The following is a 20706-nucleotide window of genomic DNA, read 5'->3' on the forward strand; positions in this document are numbered from 1 at the left end:
ACTCCAAATGGGAGCCAGAGCAGAACAATTTTAGTCATAGCTAAGCCTAGAGTGGAGCCAAAACAGAGCAGAGTATGTCTGGTATTAGTAAGTAACTATCAAAAACTAACACCTGAGGTAAGCCGTGGGAAGGATTAAGAATGCGTACAATATTCTTTATAATAATGAAGAATATGTTGATTAAAACAGTATTATTATATTGTAAAGGTCCAGTTGTAGAATCGTAAATTATGTTTTGACAAGTGCTGTTTCAAGTTACAACATCACTTATTTTGTACTATCTTAAGAAGGTTTCTTGAAGTTAATTTGAACATGCAACACTGATGCCTTCAGAACTTGAGAATTCATGTTTTGTGGTAATGAAATTTTAAATAGCTTCTCGTAATGATTTGATGAAGTTATGTATTGGTTACTGAAGATGTTAAAAACAATTCTAACTGTGATCATTTTCTGTTATATACTAGGCTAAACTTAGCCGTCTATGTGAACAAGATAAAGTTGTACAAGCACTGGAAGAGAAGCTTCAACAGCTACACAAGGAGAAAGTAGGACAATTGTATTTATTACCTAAAGTGGATGTTTTTTTACATGCTTATTATCAGAACAATGATAACTGAAATAAAATGAAAATCAGCAAAATGATGCAGAACATTAAAAATAATTCTTTTTATTATAATAGTACACGCTTGAGCAAGCTTTGCTATCAGCAAGTCAGGAAATAGAAATGAATGCAGATAATCCAGCAGCCATACAAAATGTAGTCTTACAGAGAGATGACTTGCAGAACGGACTGCTGGGCACTTGTCGAGAAGTATCGCGAGCTACTGCAGTAAGTAATACATTCTTGCCAGTTAAAACTCAATGACCTGATAAACAATTATCTTCGTATTCTTGATTGATTTGTCTCTAGTTATTTTTCATTACATTCCAACAAACCTCAGTTGTCTATTACTTTCATGCATTTTTGTAAAAGCTGGAACTTTCACTCTATTCACTGAGTAGTCTTTCTTGAATTTTGCTTTTGCTAGGAATTGAGTGCATACTGACTCCAGTTGGTGCGGTATTTTCATTTTTATAATGTGTATTTGATTACAGAAGAAGTAAATAAAGCAAATAAGCTATTTCATGCGATAGTAAATAATGGAAAACATAGATTTTATCAGATATTCCATCAGATATGTAATTTATTTTAAGTGAAAAAATGACTACATAATGAAAAGAAGAAAAGATAATACTGTCGTGGTCTCTCTTTATAGTGGTCCATTGTATTTCAAAGATATTCAAGTCATGCACTTTTGAAAACCTTAGAAGAAAGGAAAGGAGTTTCTATTTACTGTCCTTTTCCAGTTCATGATGGTTTCTACATTGAGACAAGGCAAAGAATCATTTTTGCTTACTTGTGTATATTCAAGAAAGCATTTCAGCATCAAGTTACAGTGATTTGTTGTGGTGAACTTGATATGATATAGGCCCTGAAATACTGTCTGTCTGAACTATGTTGTAAAAGGGATTGGTTGGATGAGGAAAATGGAATCAGAGAAGGGAAAATCTTATTTCTAAAGGAAATATTCAAAATATACTCCCCTCATCACCTTTTTAATTTATGCTAAATTGAGTAAATGGCTTGATCCAGGCTTAGTAAGGGGGATGGTAAACCTGGCCTCCAGGTTTCTTTTTGCATTTTCTTCCTTCTGGTATTGCAGTTTCACAGATGTAGATAGTGACGTATTAGCAAGCCTGGGGTATTCACTGGTGTTTTCCAAATTGAGTTTTATAACACATTACTTTCTGTATGTGCTCACTGTTGTGCTGTTTATCCTTTCTGGGCCCTGGTTTAAGATTGTTATGGTACTGTGCGATGTAACAATGGCTTATGAAATGATGAGATTTCTGGTCATGACTCTAACCTGGTATTTGTACTCAGCACTGTCGTCGACTCTATACTTTGGAAACCATATCTTGGAAACTATTAACAATTACACCTATTACCTTTTTTTTATCAGGGAGCCAATCTCTGGAGGGGACAGGGAAAGATGTTTTTTCCTACTTGTTCACTCTCCCTTTCTCCTTAACCACCATCTTATCCTCCGAGCTAGTTACGGTAGTTCTCCAAGATGTTGAATATCCTTGGGATACTCAGACCAGCATGTTCTTGTTGTTATGTCTCCTGAATAGGCTTCAGGATTTTTTTAAGGTTAAACAACTACTTAGGAATCTCATCCGGAGATCTGTCTTGAGGCGGGATAGTTGCGAGTGGCAGGGAGTGTGGGAGGATATGGGCAGGTTTCTAGAGCAGTGGGCACCTCCAGTGTTTTGGAAATTCACTGCTGAACAACTGCAAAATCCTAAAAAACTGGCAGAATGCTTGAAAAAAGGGTGTCATGACTCTGGCAGCTCCAAAGTGACACAAATCACTGTAGCATGTTGGGGTCTGGCTTATGCCTATCAAGCTGCAACTGATGCTACTATCAACCTAGTGACAGACCCTGTGGCCACTCCAAGTCCTGTGACAGGCCCAACGGCCACTCCAACCCCTACGATGGACCCCATAGCCAGGGTCCAACCTTACAGGCAGGGTTGGATGACTTACAGTTGTCTTGCATAATAAATTGCATATACGTGCACATGCCTTGCGCTACTATCTATTTATTATTCTGTGTGATAAAATAGAGAAATTTGCATCCATTGTTGTGGGTTTTCTGACCTTGTGGAAGGACAACTTAAGACACGCATGCCTGCTCACTGTAACAGCATTATTCTGAAGATTTCACCCTGGCCTATTTTTTAGTTTGCGAATAGACAAAATGCTGTTAATTTGTATTTCGTTCAGTATCATCAGAAAATGCAAAAGCTGTTTAAACACAACATTCTCTAAAATTACATGATACTTATTGCCAATATCTATGAGTTAATTCCTGAAGTTTCATGACATTGAATGAATAAAAAAAAGTCTTTTTTTTTTTTTACTTGAATATGCATATCCAATTCTTTTCTTTCATTATATACTTAGGAACTGGAAAGAGCTTGGAGAGAATATGATAAACTGGAGTATGATGTAACAGTAACGAGGAACTATATGCAGGAGCAACTTGATCGTCTTGGAGAAATTCAGGTGTGGCATTTGAAGAAATTCAGGTCTTAAAGATGCATTTAAGTCATTTTCATTTTCTGTGGTTTTGTTTAAAAACTGTGCACAAATTGGGGGGGAAAAAGGAGAATGTGTGGTGTATTAGCAAAGTATAAAAAGAAATTAAAAGTTCTGAGGGGGTCTTCAGCTTTTCCTATATTTTGAAGTTATGGCATTAGTTTTCTCGTGTGTCTCCTCTTTCTGTTTCAGTGATCGTGTCCCAAGCAGGGAATTTTTCTCAGACCTTAATTGCTATGCCAGTCATATTAAATGTTCATACAAATTCCTTCTTTTAAGTGAATATTTTAAAACGTAATTAAATCATTCTGTCAAAATAAATACAAAAAATAGGTATTCAGTTGTTAAATGTTAGAACTCTTCATATGCATCTTATTTGTTGCTTGTGCTATACTCTGGAGGATTGGCCAATTAGTATAAGTTCTGAATTTCTAAGGAAATTGTTCTGTGACACAAACACGTGTGTGTGTATATCTCTGAAATAGGCGGATGGGTGTGGTTCATGCTGTGAGGTATTAAAGGCTATTTGCTCTAGGGATTGATTTTGTATGCAGTAATGGAAGAGAGATTAGAAGGAAACTCAAAGAGCTGAGAAATTTGGTTATGCAGCCCAATGCACGCGTAACCACAAATGCAAATAAACCTATGTTTTATATGCTAGCCTGCAAGTACCATGTTCATCTCCAACTATTTCAGGATTGGAACTGACGATTCCTTTTCTTTTGTTGTGTGCAGGTCTCCTATGCAAAGTTGGGTTTGATTTTCTTTGTAAAGAGTAAATGCCATTCTGTTAAATGGAGTTTCAACTGGCAAATTACTATCAAAATAAGACTAATTGTGTTTTATAAATGACTTAATCTTGAAGCTTTTTTCTGACAATATTTGAATATTACCTTTTAATTGGAGAGTGTCATTATTGCATTTTATTTTTGTTCATTGGGAAAGGATATGCGGTATAGTCAAAAGAAATAAAAGCTTTCCTTTCCCCTCTTTTCACTTGCAGTGTATTCGAATTTGTCACTTAAATATGGTCTTTCTTTACTGGCAGACTGAGTCAGCAGGGATACAGCGTGCTCAGATTCAGAAGGAGCTATGGAGAATTCAGGATGTCATGGAAGGTTTAAGTAAACATAAACAGCAAAGAAGCTCTTCAGATGGAGGTAAACTGGTTGTTTTTAACTCTTAGGAAGTGAGATTGGATCGTATTCTATATGCATTTTTCTAAGATAAACATATTTGCTTTTGTATGTTTGAATAATGGCACAATTGCTGAGGACGATGAAGTAATCAGATGTTTTAAGTTGATGATTTGTGTATTTGTTTGATAGCAACAGATTATACTTTTTTATACTGTTTTATAAGCTATTTATTGAAAATAATTTTTCTCTTTCCTCCTACTCTCTGCCCCCCAAACAGGCATCATGGGATCAAGGACATTTTCAGCTATTAAATATAAAAATGAGGTATGGTTTTATCATATTTACAATTTCAGCATCACTGTATTTCTAATACACATATGATAAAAATGAACATCATTTGAACTGTTTTTAAGGCATGAAGCATGTATTCAGTATGTTTCTTTGAAAATATTGCAATTTGAATTAGTTTTAAAGACTGGTAGCTAGTAATTCTGACACTTTCATTTGTTATTTGTCTTTATATTCTCGCCAGTATTTCTCTTTTCCGTTTTTCACCTTTTCCTCTCCCTAGGCTATTATCCTAGAAATATAAACCCTGATTTTTGGATTTGCTTTTTGTCCCCACCACACTTTTCATGGGAATAAATACATTGCTTTATATGTCTATTCACCTATTGAGCCTGGTTTTCAGATGGCCAGAGCACTCACAAGAGAGCTGAAATTGTGGGAGCTCCCAAATGTTTAGTTCCTCTGAAAGTCTGGCTAGAAGTAACAGTTTTAAAGGGACATTGTCATGGTTGTCAAAAGTATGTGAAAATATATGTTGGACTTTTAGAACTTTTTGAAAGACTCATGTATATACAAATCCTTAAAAAGATACAGAATTTAATTTTTCAAATGATGATTCAGCATTCATACATGTCCAACAGAAAGTGTAGGTAACAGAATTGAATACCTTCATAAGCTGAATACTGAAGCTGTTGATGTATTTCAATGTACATGGTAGTAATTAATAAATAAAAAATTCTGTCTTGGCTTTTCTTTTAGTGTGACATTGTCCCTTTAATTCCAAAATCTATAGCTGGTGTAGCTATGGTAATATAATTTTTTTTATTTTTAAGTTATAAATAATTGTAACAGGTGTGCACATCTAAATAAGGTGACTATTCTACAATCTTTAGGAAGAGGAAGTAGTCCCACCTCGTCCTCCACTCCCTCGGTCCTATGACTTTACAGAGCATCCTCCCATAATCCCCCCTCTGCCCAGTGATAGCAGCTCCTTGCTCTGTTATAGCAGGGGCCCAGTACATCTGCCAGAAGAAAAGAAGATTCACCAAGTTCAAGGATATCAGAGAAATGGATCTCACTGTGTAAGTGGCTTAAACTGCCACGTTGTTCTTGAAGCATTTCCCCTTCCTTTGCACAGTCACAAATTTCATTTTGCCATCTGGCTACTTTTGCATTTGTTTTTACTTTTTGCTACTTGGTTTTACTTATAGCTCCATCATTTACTTTTCATATTTTCCTGTCATATATTCTGTGTATATTAAAAAAAAAAGTCTTAAGACTTAAATATGTGCATTTCGTATCTGAGTAAATTTCAGAAAATCACATTTTTCTACTCATGAGTTTTTATGAAAACTCTAGCCTCAGAATCAGGTTTTGCTGAAGCCTTGTACAGTTTTTTTTCCAGATCATTTCAATAAAAAAAAAGGCCCTTCATATTTTTATGGCAGTTTTTCTGATTTCTGAAAGTCTGCAAATGTTACTCAAATCAATTACAAAGGAATACTGCTGCAATAGCAGTTGAACAATGAACTATTGTCCTGAAGTGAGCAGTCTCATTGCAAAATAACTGTTTTGAGTCTTAAGACATAAATGCTTGTACAAAAATACCAGTTTATTTACCGCATAACTTGTCATTCTTCAGGGTCCTGATTATAGGCTTTATAAGAGCGAACCAGAGTTAACTACTGTAGCTGAAGTGGATGAATCTAATGGTGAAGAAAAAATAGAACAAATGTCAGAATCAGAATCTACAGCTAAAGGTTTGTCCCCAGGAGTGTTGTTTGTGACCTTTCTGCCTTTTTCACAAGGAATACAAAGCTTTAACTGCTACAGAAGCTATTTTATCCTTTGTATTTTTGTAGCCTGTCCATTTCTTAATATGATGAAACAACTTCCACAATAAAATAGTCATTTAATTATATGACGAGAAAGATTTCAGTCAATTACACCACAGAAAAACCAAACATTATACTCACCAACAACCCTGAAATCTTTATTGACACCATGTCTAATCACATCACTCACATTCCCCACACACCATTCCCCTGAACAATTACCCATTTTATGTTCATGCCCTTGAACAATTATTCAGTTTCTGAATCAAGCTCCCAATGTTATGTCACTGGAACGTCCAAAAAGGCAGCACCAGAGAATTTTCAGACTCTCATAAGGCAAGGAAACAATGTCTTTTTCTTTTTTTAATCTTGTAATTGTTGAATTGCCTTCTGTCATCTGATATAATAGGAATAACGATCATGACCTTGGAGTGTACAGACAATAAAGGTCTTTGCAGTTGCTAAATACTTTAGATTCTTCTCTTCATCTAGCTTCCATAAAAGCTACTAATTGCTTGGTAGAGTCTTTTACCAGGAAGTGCTCCTCAATTCTGTTTGTTAAAACACACAGAATAGTTTGTTAAAGGTGACTCCAGGAAAAGCAGTTTGAGCACTACCCAAAAACCATATTAAGAGCTTTCAGAACACCTAAGCTTTCTCCTTTTTTCCCATAATGATCAATGTTTCCAGTGCCAGCAAGATCAATGGCTTCGGTTAGTTCAGCTAAGCGCATCCGTAGCAGGTTGGTGTAACGGTATGAGAATTTAACCCAAGAACAATGATCATTTAAGGATATTACTTTCATCAGATCAGTTACACAGGCTTTTAAACTAAAGGTAGTGTACATTTTGGGTGCAAAACAATGTGAATGACCCTATGACAGATGATACTATTAAGCTTCTGTTTACCAGACTATTACTCAATTTAGTTTGAGTATGAGGTATAATGTTCACTTAGAGTAGTTATTAAATCTCTTTTAACTTGGTAGTGAAAAATGCAAGATTTAGTGTGAGATTTACTAATCATCAGCCACCTAAATTGAAATAGTTGCCTTTCTGACAACATATGTAGGTTTTGTTGACCTATAGTGTACCAGACTATTTATAGATATTTACAAGAAAAGGGAAGTTAATTTTAAAGACACTGCAAGAAAACCTACAGTGACTGTATAAAGTTAACTGGCAGTTCTTGAGCACCCTAGTCTGCTGTCTATTTTTCGGTAGAACAGCCATCCGTAAGGGAAACCAATAATAGAAATTCTTCTAATATAAATAATATTTGGGGTTTGGGGAGAGAATAGCTGCAGTTGGTAGCAAGTAGATGGAGGCTATTTATCTTCATAAAAAACAGTGAAGTGGGTTTATCATAGCAGTGTTTTATCATCTGGTTCACACTTCTGAACATGTGAATTTTCTGATGGCTATTTTCATGTTCTGTTTATGCACTTATAGTAACATGATGCAGTAGAAAAAATTAAACCATTCCTGTGGTGGTGTTGTTTTGTAGTGCATATGCCATTATAACCATGTGCTGTTTCAACAAACATTTTTGTGCCATTCTATTTTAACAGTTTGTAAGCTGAAAAGGAAGCAAACTCAAAGACAGTTCATACCTGAAATTTTCTGTTCTTGTTGTATTAAGAAGTCATGCTTAAATGATGTATCCAAAGTAGGAAACTAAGCATCCAAAATAGGAAACTAAGTAAATTTCAGAGGAAACTTTTAAAATGTTTTTCTAGTTTGTTGTGCTTGTTACTGTACTAGACACTCCTCATGTTTCTTCTGCCAGCCATTTCCCTCTCTTTTCAAGTGTCAACAATCAAAGAGAAAAGTTTTAATGGGGCTATGTAAAGTAACCCTTGCAGCTCTCTGCAATCGAAGGAATATTTATGACCTGAGTGGCACATAAAGATGACACAAAAGGAAAATGGACTTAAGCTGTGTTTTATCCTTTTCATGTGTAAAGGAGACCCAAACTGTTGTTTTATAGTTTGTGTTTTGAATAATGTGTTTGGCATTCAAATAACTGCAGACTACTTTGTCAGCCTATTGAACAATTTGGAGACACAGTTGAGTCTTCACTCAGTCAATATATCCCCTGAAATCTCTGTAACGTCAGGAAAAATTAGGAGAAATAATTTGGCTATCAGAGAAGACACATCTATTATTTTAGGCAAAAACAGCAAGAAAACATTTTTTTAATATTTGATTTCCTGCGTGTATCAAGCAGGAAAAATGAAGCATGTTATCTAATTATATGTATATATTTCGGTAAGTCTTAACTTCAGTTTTCTGCTAGCTTGATTACATTTTGGCAAGGGTTCTCTAAGTAGAAAAACTCCAGTGGTGGGTTATTATTAGGAGAGGCTGAATGTGTGGTGGACATCAGGACACAAAATATCCTCAGCTCCCAGCCAGACACAGCCTGGCTGCTGCAGTTCCCTGTCCCTAAGTACAATGAGCTGCAAGGCTGAGCACATGCTCCCTCCATGCAAAAGCACACACAAACTGAACAGACATGGCTAACCACAACTGAACAACAGATTTGAGATCAGTACCATTGCAGGTACTGCATAAACAAAAACATCACTCAAAAAAAGCGGAGCAACACAGATAACATGACCCTGTTCTCACTTGCCAGCTGATGAGACTCGAAGCTTGTTAGCTGACCTTATACCCATATAGACATAAGCACATGTGCACATACCAGTGGGTCCCTCTCCAGGAGGTGGCCAGACCTGTGGTACCTCCAGCAGTCAACTCTTGAGTTTCTCCAGTATCCACATCTCAGACCTAAAATCTCTTGACACCTGGCTTCCACATCTTGTATCTTGCTTACTGCCTTAAGTTTGTCAGGATCTCACATAGACAACAGAGTCCTCCTGGATAGCAGGTCCAGACCTACGGCCTCTCTGGAAGCCAGCCTGCAGACCTTCAGCCTTTGCCATATCTAGCCCCAGACCTGTGATCTCCCTATAGCTGTCTCCCACTCCTGTTACCCTACTGGCAAGCTAGCCTGGCTTGAAGGTGACTAGCATCTCTCGCGCACTCATATACAGAGGGGAAAGCCTACTCACATGGAAAATACTTAGGAATAAAGTTTAATACGAGATAGGACAGATGTAATAATCAGGCACAGGGCTTGGTCAAACAAGCATACTGACAAACAGCTTGCTTGTGCAATGCTAACCCTTCCTATATCACCCTCCTCTATATTATTCTGTGCCTATTCTTTCCCGTCTACCTTGCTCTCTCCTTTTCTCAGAATTAGTTTCTTCCCATGTGAGAAAGTTATTATGGGTGGGTTGTTTTTCATTAGTCCCACTTTGCTACTTTTAAAAATTTAAACGCTATTTCATAGGTAAGCTTTGCCTTAAATGGTTGTACTGGTATGGTTACCTAGACACTGCTGGCCTTGCAAATTGTATTCCACATACAGTCCCAAATACTGCCTTCCAGTTATCTCTGAAGTCTGGCCATCTTTCACACAATTCCCCCTTAACCATCTGTGAAATCCAGCTACTACACACAGTGCTGTCCAATTTTTGTCAGTTTTTCACTGCTATTTTCGTGTCCAGCAATTTCTCATGCCACGCACAGTAGTTAACTATGGATTTCTCAGCCTAACCTCATGCCTGGAGCTAGTCATCTGCCTGTGTACCTCAACTGGCATCAGAGTTAGGCATAAGTTTTAGTTTCCAAGGCTGACAAACAGTGTTCTAGAAAAGTGTTCTATTTTGGTGATGTTTTGTGTAGTGCTTAGCATATTGCTTTACTGTTTCACAGGCTCACATTTTCCTGTGGGAGTTGTACCACCCAGAACCAAATCACCAACTCCAGAGTCTTCAACAATAGCATCCTATGTCACTTTAAGGAAGAATAAGAAGATAGATCTAAGAACGGTACTTTAAAATAAATTAAGTGTTGATGGATAGTGATGTGCTAATTTCTAAGTTTAATTTCTATAGTTACTTTAAAAGTTGTAGTTACCTTTTTAATTTCCTTTAGATAAAAATCACTGCATTATAAAGTAAGATATACTAGGTTAATAGAGACAGCTGTAGGAAAAACAGCTGTAGCTGTACAAAACTGTAAAGGTCATATATGTTAAACTGCACAGAGATTTCATTACACTGAAGCTGGTAAAGAACTAAATGGTAGTGATAAATCTACTAAGCAACTGAAAACTGAAATTCAGGCTTGAGCTGAAAGGACAAGAAGCATCTTAGACTAAAACTTTTGAAGGACAAATTTGGGTTCTGGAGAAACTTAGCAGCCTCTGTATAATAAATGCCATGTTTTGTTTGTTATTACTAGAATGATCTGGGATAAAACTAAAGCAGACAGAAAATGAAGCGGTAAGTGAGTAATAAGCATGGAATTTCAGGTTAGAGAGTTCTGTAGTCTCTAGGCTGAAGACAGACATTTGCATGTAGTTCAGGCAAAAGGGGGGAAAACTTTTGTAGCATGAACAGAAGAGGAGAAGTAGGAAGAATGGTGGAGGAGAGAAGGTGTCAACTGGAGAAAGAATTCACTTTTCAGAAGTGAAATCAGTTATTATGAATGTACTGAATGCAGCCATTTGAAAAACAGTGAATTTCAGGAATACAGGTAAAATTATTGTTATTTCAAGAGTAATGCAGTGCTTAGAACTATATATTTTAAGTGGTGCTAAATTTAGTTTGTTTCAGCCTGCACTTGCCATTAAATATTGTCCAGCTGTACTTTTTTTTTGGAATAAAAAGGTAGAAGTGAATATTAGATCAGTTGGGATAAATGTCTGTGATCATTAAATTTCAACTACGTTTCTGTCTCAATCGAGTAACCTGTGTTGCTTTGGTGTATAATGTCTGGTAAGTTATTTCAGCTTCAGAGGAAGACTTGGAGAATGCATTTGCCCATTCTCTTGATGTTTATCATCGGTAACAATGTCACTGTTCAAAAAAGTGCATTCAAATGTTGGTGTTTATTAATCATTGATTCTTGTGCTTTCTTTGCATACATAGGAAATCTTTACTTGCCCACTATTCTTCTGCTTTTTAATTATTATTAGGTGACCTTTTCTGATACGCTAAACAGTTTTGAAGCTTGCTCTTCAAAAAAAAAATAAATGTATATATTCTTCCATTTAAGGAAAGACCAAGAAGTGCAGTGGAGCAGTTGTGTCTTGCGGAAAGCACGCGTCCTCGAATGACTGTGGAGGAACAGATGGAAAGAATAAAAAGACACCAACAAGCTTGCCTGAGAGAAAAGAGAAAAGGACTTAATATTATTGGTGTTTCAGACCAGTCACCTTCACAGAGTCTGTCTTTTGTAAGAGATAATCCATTCAGATCAGCACAGGTTGGTCCCAAGTTCTTCAAAACATTTAATGGGCTCAATAATAATAAATAATAAAAAAAAAAAGAGGAGTAATTCTGGTTCCAAAGTCACGTGATACTATAGGTACCTGTCAATTTGAGATTGTTCATATAAAATGACAGTCACAATTCTCTGTCAGACACAAGAGAGAGAGATGACAATCTTCATGTTAATACCTAATGATAATAGAAGTTACCTTTCTTTTTGGAAAATAAGTAGTTCAAATCTACACATTTGATTGCGCATTGCAATGTTTGTTAACAGTTACGTTTGTTGTCAAATTTTGCAAACAACATCAAATGGCAATCTCTGTGACTAAAAGCAATATCAGGGAGGATTGTGATTCATTTGATGCGTAAATTATGAAGATTTTCTGTCATGTAATATATTCAAACATCAGTAAAATGATTTATAAAACATTTCTAGATAGGCATGTTTATTTATAATGGTAGCTCTTTACTGTGCTGTTACGCATTACCATATTTATAATGGTGCACTCTAGCTGTGGTTTTTGAACCCTTAAATACATAAAATAAAACTCAATTTTGTTTTTCACTCATTCTTAAACATTTAAGGCAAAGCATTGAGTTTATTAAATGCATAAGGGTGGGGAGAGAGGGAGATGTTAGCAAAAAAAAAAACCAACAAACCTCATGACAAAAACAAAAATAAAATAAATTCAGTGTAGTAGGTTTTACTACTACTTTTTAACTGTAGAGTTAGGAAGTTAGCTCTCATTTTCAGTAGCTTCAAGGAGTTACCTCTTTCATCCTCTGGTACGCATTCTTCTTCAGAGTACCCTGTCTTTTTTTAACAGTTACATGTGAATACCATCTTCTATGTTTTGTACATATTTTAACATCTGCTTCACCTAGACATTAAATGCATTGCACCATTTAGAGGTCACTTAAAATAAATTTTAGCATTTTTTTTTCCTCTGAGCATGCTAAATTGTTATTAGAGCTATACAAAGGTTCATTCAATAATACTGGATGCCCAGAAGACACTGAAAATTTAAGTTTTTCCTTTACATTAGAACATCTGTATTTGGGATGACATCAGGAATGCCATATAGGAAGGGGGTGGCTCCTCCAAATTTTTTTATGATTAACATTGCCTTTTCCAAGAAGAGGAAGTTCAAAACAAAGCTTTGCAGATGTTTCTTTTAGTAGTTTTCACATGTGTTTGAGCCTTAACACCTTCCTCAGTTATCATTTCATACCTCCATACCTCCAGCAAACTGTAGTCATGTGTGTCATACCCGGTTTGCCAGCACACTGGAAGCACGGTGAGAAAGTGGTCAAATCCTTGGCGGCAGCACTACCTGCTATGCAGAATTCAAAAGGATGTTATTCATCTCAGCATGTTCTTCAGTCTTACGTGCAAAATCAGTGCTGTGTGGATGAGCTGAGAAGAGAAATTTAGAGAATAAGTGGGAGCATGTCTGAATTGAGTATTTGGTTATTTGTCCATGATACAAAATCATTTTCCTATGATAACTTCTGTCCTTCCAGAAGGGAATTTGTCAGAAGGCCCCAAAAGGAGGTGGTATGCTGTAGTAATAGTTCTTATTTTTAAAAGTATAATTTTTGTGCCTGTTCATTTTTAAACAGAAAAATGATGCAGTGGCATTTAACTGCTGGAAATTTTTTCAGCTGGATTTTTTTGAAGAATAAAAGGAAAAACATATCTTATAAACAGTCTATTATGTAATTTTTAAATCATTACTAAAATACTAAAGCAAGTTGCTAAGAAATTGTTATTGTTTGGGGCAAGTGTATGATATGGGTGCATACTTTGTTTAGGAAATCATAGCTTGATTTGTGGACTGACTTAAATAGAATTTCCTCTTAACAGCATGCATGTGCTAAATCAGACAGGAATTCAGCCACAAGATTTACTACTTTCCTGGCTCCTCTTTTTCTCCATCCTAGTACTTAGTTTGATTTGACTTGTATGACCTTCAGTTATGTTGGGTATGCTATTCTGACAACATAATGTTCACGTGTATGCTGTATTCTATGTGCAATGTTTGCATGTGTTTGTTGGTGGTCTTTTTTTTTTTTTTTTTTAGGAATAATATTCTGGTTAGAATTTTTTTTTGATCATACTCTGCCGTTATCAGATGTTATATTGTCCTCTGTTAAATCAGTTAACAGCATAGGCTTGGAAGATACCCAAGACAGTTGGTGAAAGAGCATACGAGCGCACTGTGAATTTTGCACCGGGAGCATATTTTTATCCATCTTTTTTTTTTTAACCAGGAAAAAGTATTTTTTAAAAATAATCAATGCCTATGAATGCAAATAAGAATACTGCTAACCTGTCTGTGACTAAGCTAAATATGAATGGAGTTTCAGAAGATAGAAATGCTGGATATATTTATGGGTGGGAAAAAAGTGAAATAGTATTGAAGAGAAAAAATGGTTAGGTTGATTGCTTTAAGAAGTATAAAAATTAGAAAATTCTAAGTTAAAAAAAAAAATCCTTATTGCATTGTGGTGTCTTTTGCAGTGGAATGTTATGTAAAAGATTGTTTTGCAATCAGTTGTTTAAGTATTTTTTTTAGCACAGCACAAGACTCAGAACTGAAATGGTAGTAACTTTTTAAGAATACACATTTATATATCAATTTTGTTCCACAGAATCGGAAAAAGGATGATACTGTATCTAGTAACATACTAAAGGAACTGGAGAGCACCAGTAAAGATGATAATTTGAAACAAAATAATGGAAGTCCTGGAGAAGAAACAGCACAACTAAAGCATGATGGAGAACAAGAACATAATTCAGGTTTTACTAAAGAGGTACTAAACTGTCCTTAATTGAACTGTTCATCAGCCTGTCTTTCAGTAGAAAAATACTTTTAACCACAGACCTCAGAGTGTGGGAAATCAAAGAAAATTCCTTTGCTTGGAAGATTAAGATATCTTTTGTATAAACAAATGTTCTATAGAGTAGTGCAAAACTTTTTCAGATCTGTCTGTAGCCTAGAAATTGAATTATTTTGTATATAATCTTCCTAAATTTCATCTTAACTTCAAATTAACTTTAATTTCAAATTAACTTTATCTGTTACTATCTTGATTGACTGGAAAATGACAAAATTATGGTCTTTACATCTTTGGAAACAAACCAACTACTGATACATCTTTAATAATCATTGTGTGTGTATTTTTTTGATGATCATTTAATACATCTGACTTTTTTGTTTGCTCAGCTTTAGTGCACCAAATACTTTATAGGAAGAAGAATAAAGCTGACACAGCAATTTATACATGGAACTAGGCAGTAACTGTAGTTCATGCTGTTTGGTCATCAGATTGATTTCTGTCTTGAAATAGTCTCAGATTCAATTGGCAGTGAGTTACCTCGGTGTTTCTGGTAGTGAAGTGTCCTGAACACTCAGCAAAAGCAAACTGACTGTGAAGAACAGATTACAGGAAGTATTTCCACATAGTTATGTCCTCCTTGCAGTGTCATGTTTTTTTAATCTCCTTGTGTATAATTTTTTTTTCAATCTGTATTTTTCTTCCCTTATTTTTCCTTTTGCTTTCCGATTTTATATTTAGCTATTTTTAAACATTTCTGACAGATAAAAATCAAATACATAGCATTCGTTGCTATTCTTTAAGAACACTTTCTTTTGAGAGTCTACTGTTTCATGTTAAGTACGCAAATCCCTTAAAGGAGTATTATGTAATACACTAATACCGGTTATATCTAATCAGACCTCAGGTATCTAATTCAAGCTCATCTGCAATGTACTCCAGTTGCTGGAATCTCTGGCATTCTGAAGAGAGGGATAGCATACAAAATCTAGGCAGGCTGCAATCTGAAGAGTTAAGATAAGTTCTGAAAGTTATTAAGGCAAGCCCTGCCTGTTGGCTCTGGTATAAGTTTCAGGATAACTCTATTAACCTGAATGGTATTGATAAAAAAAAAAATAAAAAAATCTTAAGGTATGTAATTCTGAGTTACTAAGTATACATGATGGCAAAATTTGTCTGTTAATAAAACTGTTTCCTGATACTGTATTTCTTGTCTACCACTGTGTGTTACAGCTTTTTGTTTCATGATTTCAATTTTTTTATAGCTGACAAAAACTGGTGATATTTTATCAGATACACATGTTGTATCTGACTCAAAAGACATGAATAATGAAGAGAAAGCAGAAAAGGAAAAGAATAATAAATTGGATAAAACACATGATGGTGATATAAGGTAAAAACAAAACAAGATGTTCAGAGGCTATTTTAAACTTAGATATTGTATTTATTAGTTGAACATACCAAGCAACTAATGAAATACTGTCATAAATACTTATAAGGTATATTTATATGTATTTGAGTGGTTTACCTATAGAGAAATGTAGTAAGAAACCTAACTCCCTGCCAAGATTCAGTAAGAGGTGATGAGTTGGTGGGAGGGGAGATGCTTATTTTCAGGTATTGTCCCAGTTATAGAATACATTCATATTCTTGCTTTACCTTACAAAATGTGTTCAGTAACATCAGTTCAAGCTTTATCAGTTTATTATGAAAGCTTCAGCTAGGGCTTCTATAATAAGCTTTTTACTACTGACATTTAGGAAAACATCATATTTATGAACAGGTTAAACCTTTTAGTTTATACCTCCTGCTTTAACCTTTACATCACGGTTTAGGAATATTGCAGAACTAGACAAATACTGAGTTTTGAATATTACTCTTTAATGATTCATAACATTATTTTAAGCTGTACAGATTCTACAGTTACACTGCAGACCCTAAGTGGGTTCTTACGTTAGATCATAACTATCTCGTGGCATGCTTCATCAAAATAGGTATCACACAGTGGGAAACAGTATGGCTATGTAAAAGAAGGGAATTCAGTTTCTAGTGTGGTTTTTTTAAGTTTAACTTTATAAAGTAGACGTGTTTGAAAATACATAATTAATTTATGTTACACAAACTTGCCTACTGCAACTTTTTTCTGTTAACAGAAGAAAATTAAATTTTAACTCATCAGTGGTTAACACCTAAAATTACGTTCAAGTGAGTTCTAAATGCTGTGCTTTTTTTCAATCAGCTTGCAGAGCGTAACCACAGTTACAAACCACAAACCCAAAATCAGTTCAGAAGAAAGTGAAGTAGTTAGTGTTCAAGAGAAAGGAGGGATTATTTCTCCATTTGAATTAGCAGCACAGTCTTCAAAAGGAAATCAGGCAACAGCAGGTATGGAAAAGAGTTTGGCTAAAGCACAACTTATACAGTACATATCATCACAATGAAATCAAGTTTTACATGTCTTTTGATGCTCTGAAACCTTTGTGAATTGAAAAGTTCTGAGCTAGTCTAGGTGCCGCGCATATGTTTTTATAACACAGGGAAAAGTAGATTCCCACTAGATAACTACAGAAATTCCATTTTTCTGAGGTTTTAATGTAGATTTTGTAGTTGCATTTAATTCAGGGAATTAAGTGACTATTGCCAGAAATTGAGTCATATTATTATTGGATTTGGTTGGAGCAAATCCCTCCCTGTTCATCTTGTAGAACACCACCTCAGTCTTGGATATGTGTAGACTATTTACCTTTACATCCTAGCCAGAGTTGGCCTCAGGTTTGCACAGATTGAGGAATCTGAAAGTTTCCAATATACTCTGAGATTTTCAACTAGCAAGTAAAAGATCAGTTTGGTCATGTTTTCAGAAGAAAGAACAGATGAAGAAACAGGAGATACTATCTGACTGGTGAAACGGTGGTGTATTTTGCTAGAATGAAAAGCTGGAGTAAAGCGAAATTGTTTGCAGAGAGAAGAAGGAGTGGGGAGAAGGTAGGAGAGGAGGAAGATGATAGAATTAAAAACATTATTAAGATATTTGGTGATGGGAATGGTTAAGTAAAGCAAATACTTCAATAGATGGGTATAAAAGGTGACCTGGACATTTGCAGTGCAGTCAGCAATCCTTTCTGTGACTTGATAATCAAAACCAGAACCATTTAACAATGCACTGTATAGTGCCAGGCAGAATAACAAATGCTTAGTTAATCTGTGCTGGGATATAAAAGTGGGTCTGGAAGTGTCCCAAGTAGTTAAATTGTACATATTTTTTCCTCTTTGTAACATAACACATCAGCATTCATGTGTCTGTTGTTTGTTCCTGCGATGTTCTTTTAGTCTTGTAAAGGCCTGAGTCTTTCCTGAGATGTTTTCTTTCTTGAAAGAAATGATCTTTGTTGAGAACAGCTATCTTCTCCCCTGAAGTTGTGCTCATTGTGCTGATCAGATCTGAAGTCTTAACTTGTGTAACTTTCATTTGGTTCTGTTTATAAGTATTATGGTTTTAAATTATGATTTTCAATCTTATATTTATTATGGCTTGAAATCATGATTTCAGGCCAGCTAGCTTTTGCCTTCTGTAACTTGTTTTCTTATTTATCTTGCTGTATGACTCGCAGTGAAAAGTTTGCCTTCTTCACCAGAATCGTCATTGTCACCAGCTCCATCTACACAACCACAGCTCACAGAAGGATCACATTTCATGTGTGTATAGTTACAGAGAAGTACGTCTTTTTTCCCCACCCCTCCTGCCATTTCTCTAATATTTGTTTTCTGAGTGTTTATATTGTCATTATCCTTCTGAGAAACATCTGTAGACAATACTTGGCAAGAGACACACAAAGGCGTCCATAATGTTGAATATAAGTTTACCAGAAAACAAAAGAAATAAATGTACCGACTTGCTTGCAAGTAATGTATACTATATTCAAATACAAAAAGAAAGGACAAAATGGCTTATCAAGCACATTCTCCACAACTGGCAAATAATAGAATTTGTACTACATGAGAGACCTAAGCTATTAAAAAACAGATACTCAGTTACGCTGTGAACATCACTGCTCAGGTGCAGATGAATCTTGATGCTTCAGTCTGGGTAACGGGCAACTAGAGCTGGATCTCTTAGTGATGCATAAGAGGGAGTGGTCTAATAGTCCAAAGAGTTTATGGTTTAATGCATGGATGAATGAAATATAACAAACAGAAAGGGGAAAAATTGAGGGTGGATGAAAATGTAACAATTACAAAACTGTATGGTTTTTTTCTTTCTATAGGGATAGCTCTACACAGCTTCTAGCCCTTCATCTTAGGTGTTTTCTAGGAAGTTACAAAGCATGAGTTTGGCTAGATTTACATGTTCCTACCTATAGTGTTACCTACTCAATAAATGGAAGTGGAAATATAAGGAAGCATATTTGTTTATACGGATGTTTAAATGAATTAGTATGATACCAATGTAGACACTTCAGCACTTTGCCAGCATTTAAATCAATCAACATTTTTTTATTGTCAGGAAGTAACTGTTTAAGTAAGCTTTCTACTAAATGAATCAGCTTTGTTTCAATGATAACATTAAATGCCATAGCTAATGCAACTTAAGAAAACTTTAAATTTGAGACTTTTCAAGTCACTTACCATGGGGAGATCTGAAAATACATTTTCTTATTTACTGCCCCAACCTGTAATTGCCAGTCTTTCATCTTAGCAAAATTCGACTTATTAATCATCATAAACACCTTATTTACATGAACTACGTGCAGAAAACTATTAATATTCTTAAAAAAAAAAAGGGGGGGGGATATTTTCATTTTTTTTCATGTTTTGCGTGGAAAGACTGCATTCACCAGTGTTCCTTTCTTCCTACTGGATGCAGTCTGTCATAATTAAATTTAGTTTGGATTATTGTACTTTTATTCAAAAGCATTGTTGTGGAACTATTTAAAAAAAAAAGAAATGTAACTAGGACAAATATTCCCCTGTCAACTTAGTTTCAGGTCAGTAGTGTGACTGAAACTGCACTGCTGAATTCTTTCTGTAGTTACAGCACGCCTGTCCTGAAAGGGGAAGCAACCTGTAACTTCACCAGAACTTTTTTTTTTTTACCACTTGCATTAAGTTGCTTTCACCTTTTGTTATCAGCTCCAGTGATCAGATCAGCAAATTCATTTTTAAGTATTTATGCTAAATGTGAGATTAGCAAAAACGAATCACTCATATTATGATCTGCTTTGTAATTAAATGCCTAAGCCTTGACATCCCACAGTGTGATGCAACCTCACAGGTAGTACTGTAGCTATAACATTTCCATGTTAAGTATGATTCTACATTACTTTTTGCAACAATATAATTGTACTGTTACGCTTACGGCAAGACAGAGCATCTGGGATGGTAGTTGTAAAACTAATGCTCTGCTTATATATGCACAGCTATAATGAAGCAAGGATTTCAGAAATTAAAATATACCCCTTTTGGCTGTTCAGTGTTTGAATTGAGTTGGAAAAACTATTCAACAATGTGCATGTGCATTCCCCATTTCTTTGGTGCGCTTGATGCCTCTGTTGGTTGTTTCCTAGGAGCTCCAAAACAAATTTAAGCCACGAGCTGGGCCTAGTATACACAGAAGAGGCATAGTCTGCTTGCCTGCAGTAACTGCCCCTTGCCTTCTGTGGCTGCCATTCCAGTATTGTGCAATGCTGAAAGATAGGTCTTTTAATGTACAAGAATTTGGTGTCTCTCAAATGCAAGAAATACTATGCACTGGAGGGAAATTTAGAGCTGTGGGATCAGTCCTGTTCATATGCAGCATCTGGAAAATGTATGGTAGATTTCAGAAAATAATGAAATAATACCTATATTTAGCTTGTACGGTCAATTAGTAAAAATGATACTCTTGGCACAGTGCCAGGAGAATTTGGCATAGGAAATTGGTGGCATAGGATATCCTAAGACTAAGGAAAAACCCATTAATGCAAAGCTACTTTCTTCGTTACGGCTCTTGCTTTGCAGAAGAGAATCTGGGTGTGTACCACTGTTACTTTTTAAGCATTACATTTACGCTGAGTAATGGAGGGATAATGAAATTTTAAGCAGCACCTGTATCTAAAGCTCAAACCCTTC

The 20706-nt window shown here is 35.5% G+C and overlaps 1 protein-coding gene across 16 annotated transcripts in view; it reads left to right on the forward strand.

Annotated features, from left to right (window-relative positions):
- PLEKHA5 (pleckstrin homology domain containing A5) overlaps positions 1–20706 on the forward strand; it is a 169774-nt gene that overhangs the window by 145634 nt on the left and 3434 nt on the right. For 8 of the 16 annotated variants that reach the window (XM_083820768.1, XM_083820764.1, XM_083820773.1 and 5 more), the window contains 13 exons: positions 465–545; positions 680–829; positions 3011–3112; positions 4194–4305; positions 4562–4608; positions 5466–5654; positions 6215–6332; positions 10193–10308; positions 11540–11749; positions 14413–14574; positions 15864–15991; positions 16838–16983; positions 18210–18294. In XM_083820768.1, coding sequence (XP_083676894.1) covers positions 465–545; positions 680–829; positions 3011–3112; positions 4194–4305; positions 4562–4608; positions 5466–5654; positions 6215–6332; positions 10193–10308; positions 11540–11749; positions 14413–14574; positions 15864–15991; positions 16838–16983; positions 18210–18294 — 1646 coding nt within the window. Of the gene's footprint in view, positions 1–464; positions 546–679; positions 830–3010; positions 3113–4193; positions 4306–4561; positions 4609–5465; positions 5655–6214; positions 6333–10192; positions 10309–11539; positions 11750–14412; positions 14575–15863; positions 15992–16837; positions 16984–18209; positions 18315–20706 lie in introns of all 16 variants that reach the window. The other 8 variants (XM_083820775.1, XM_083820776.1, XM_083820779.1 and 5 more) reach the window with 3 other exon arrangements.

This window comes from Anser anser (assembly GCF_964211835.1).
Source record: "Anser anser genome assembly, chromosome: 1".
NCBI lineage: Eukaryota > Metazoa > Chordata > Aves > Anseriformes > Anatidae > Anser > Anser anser.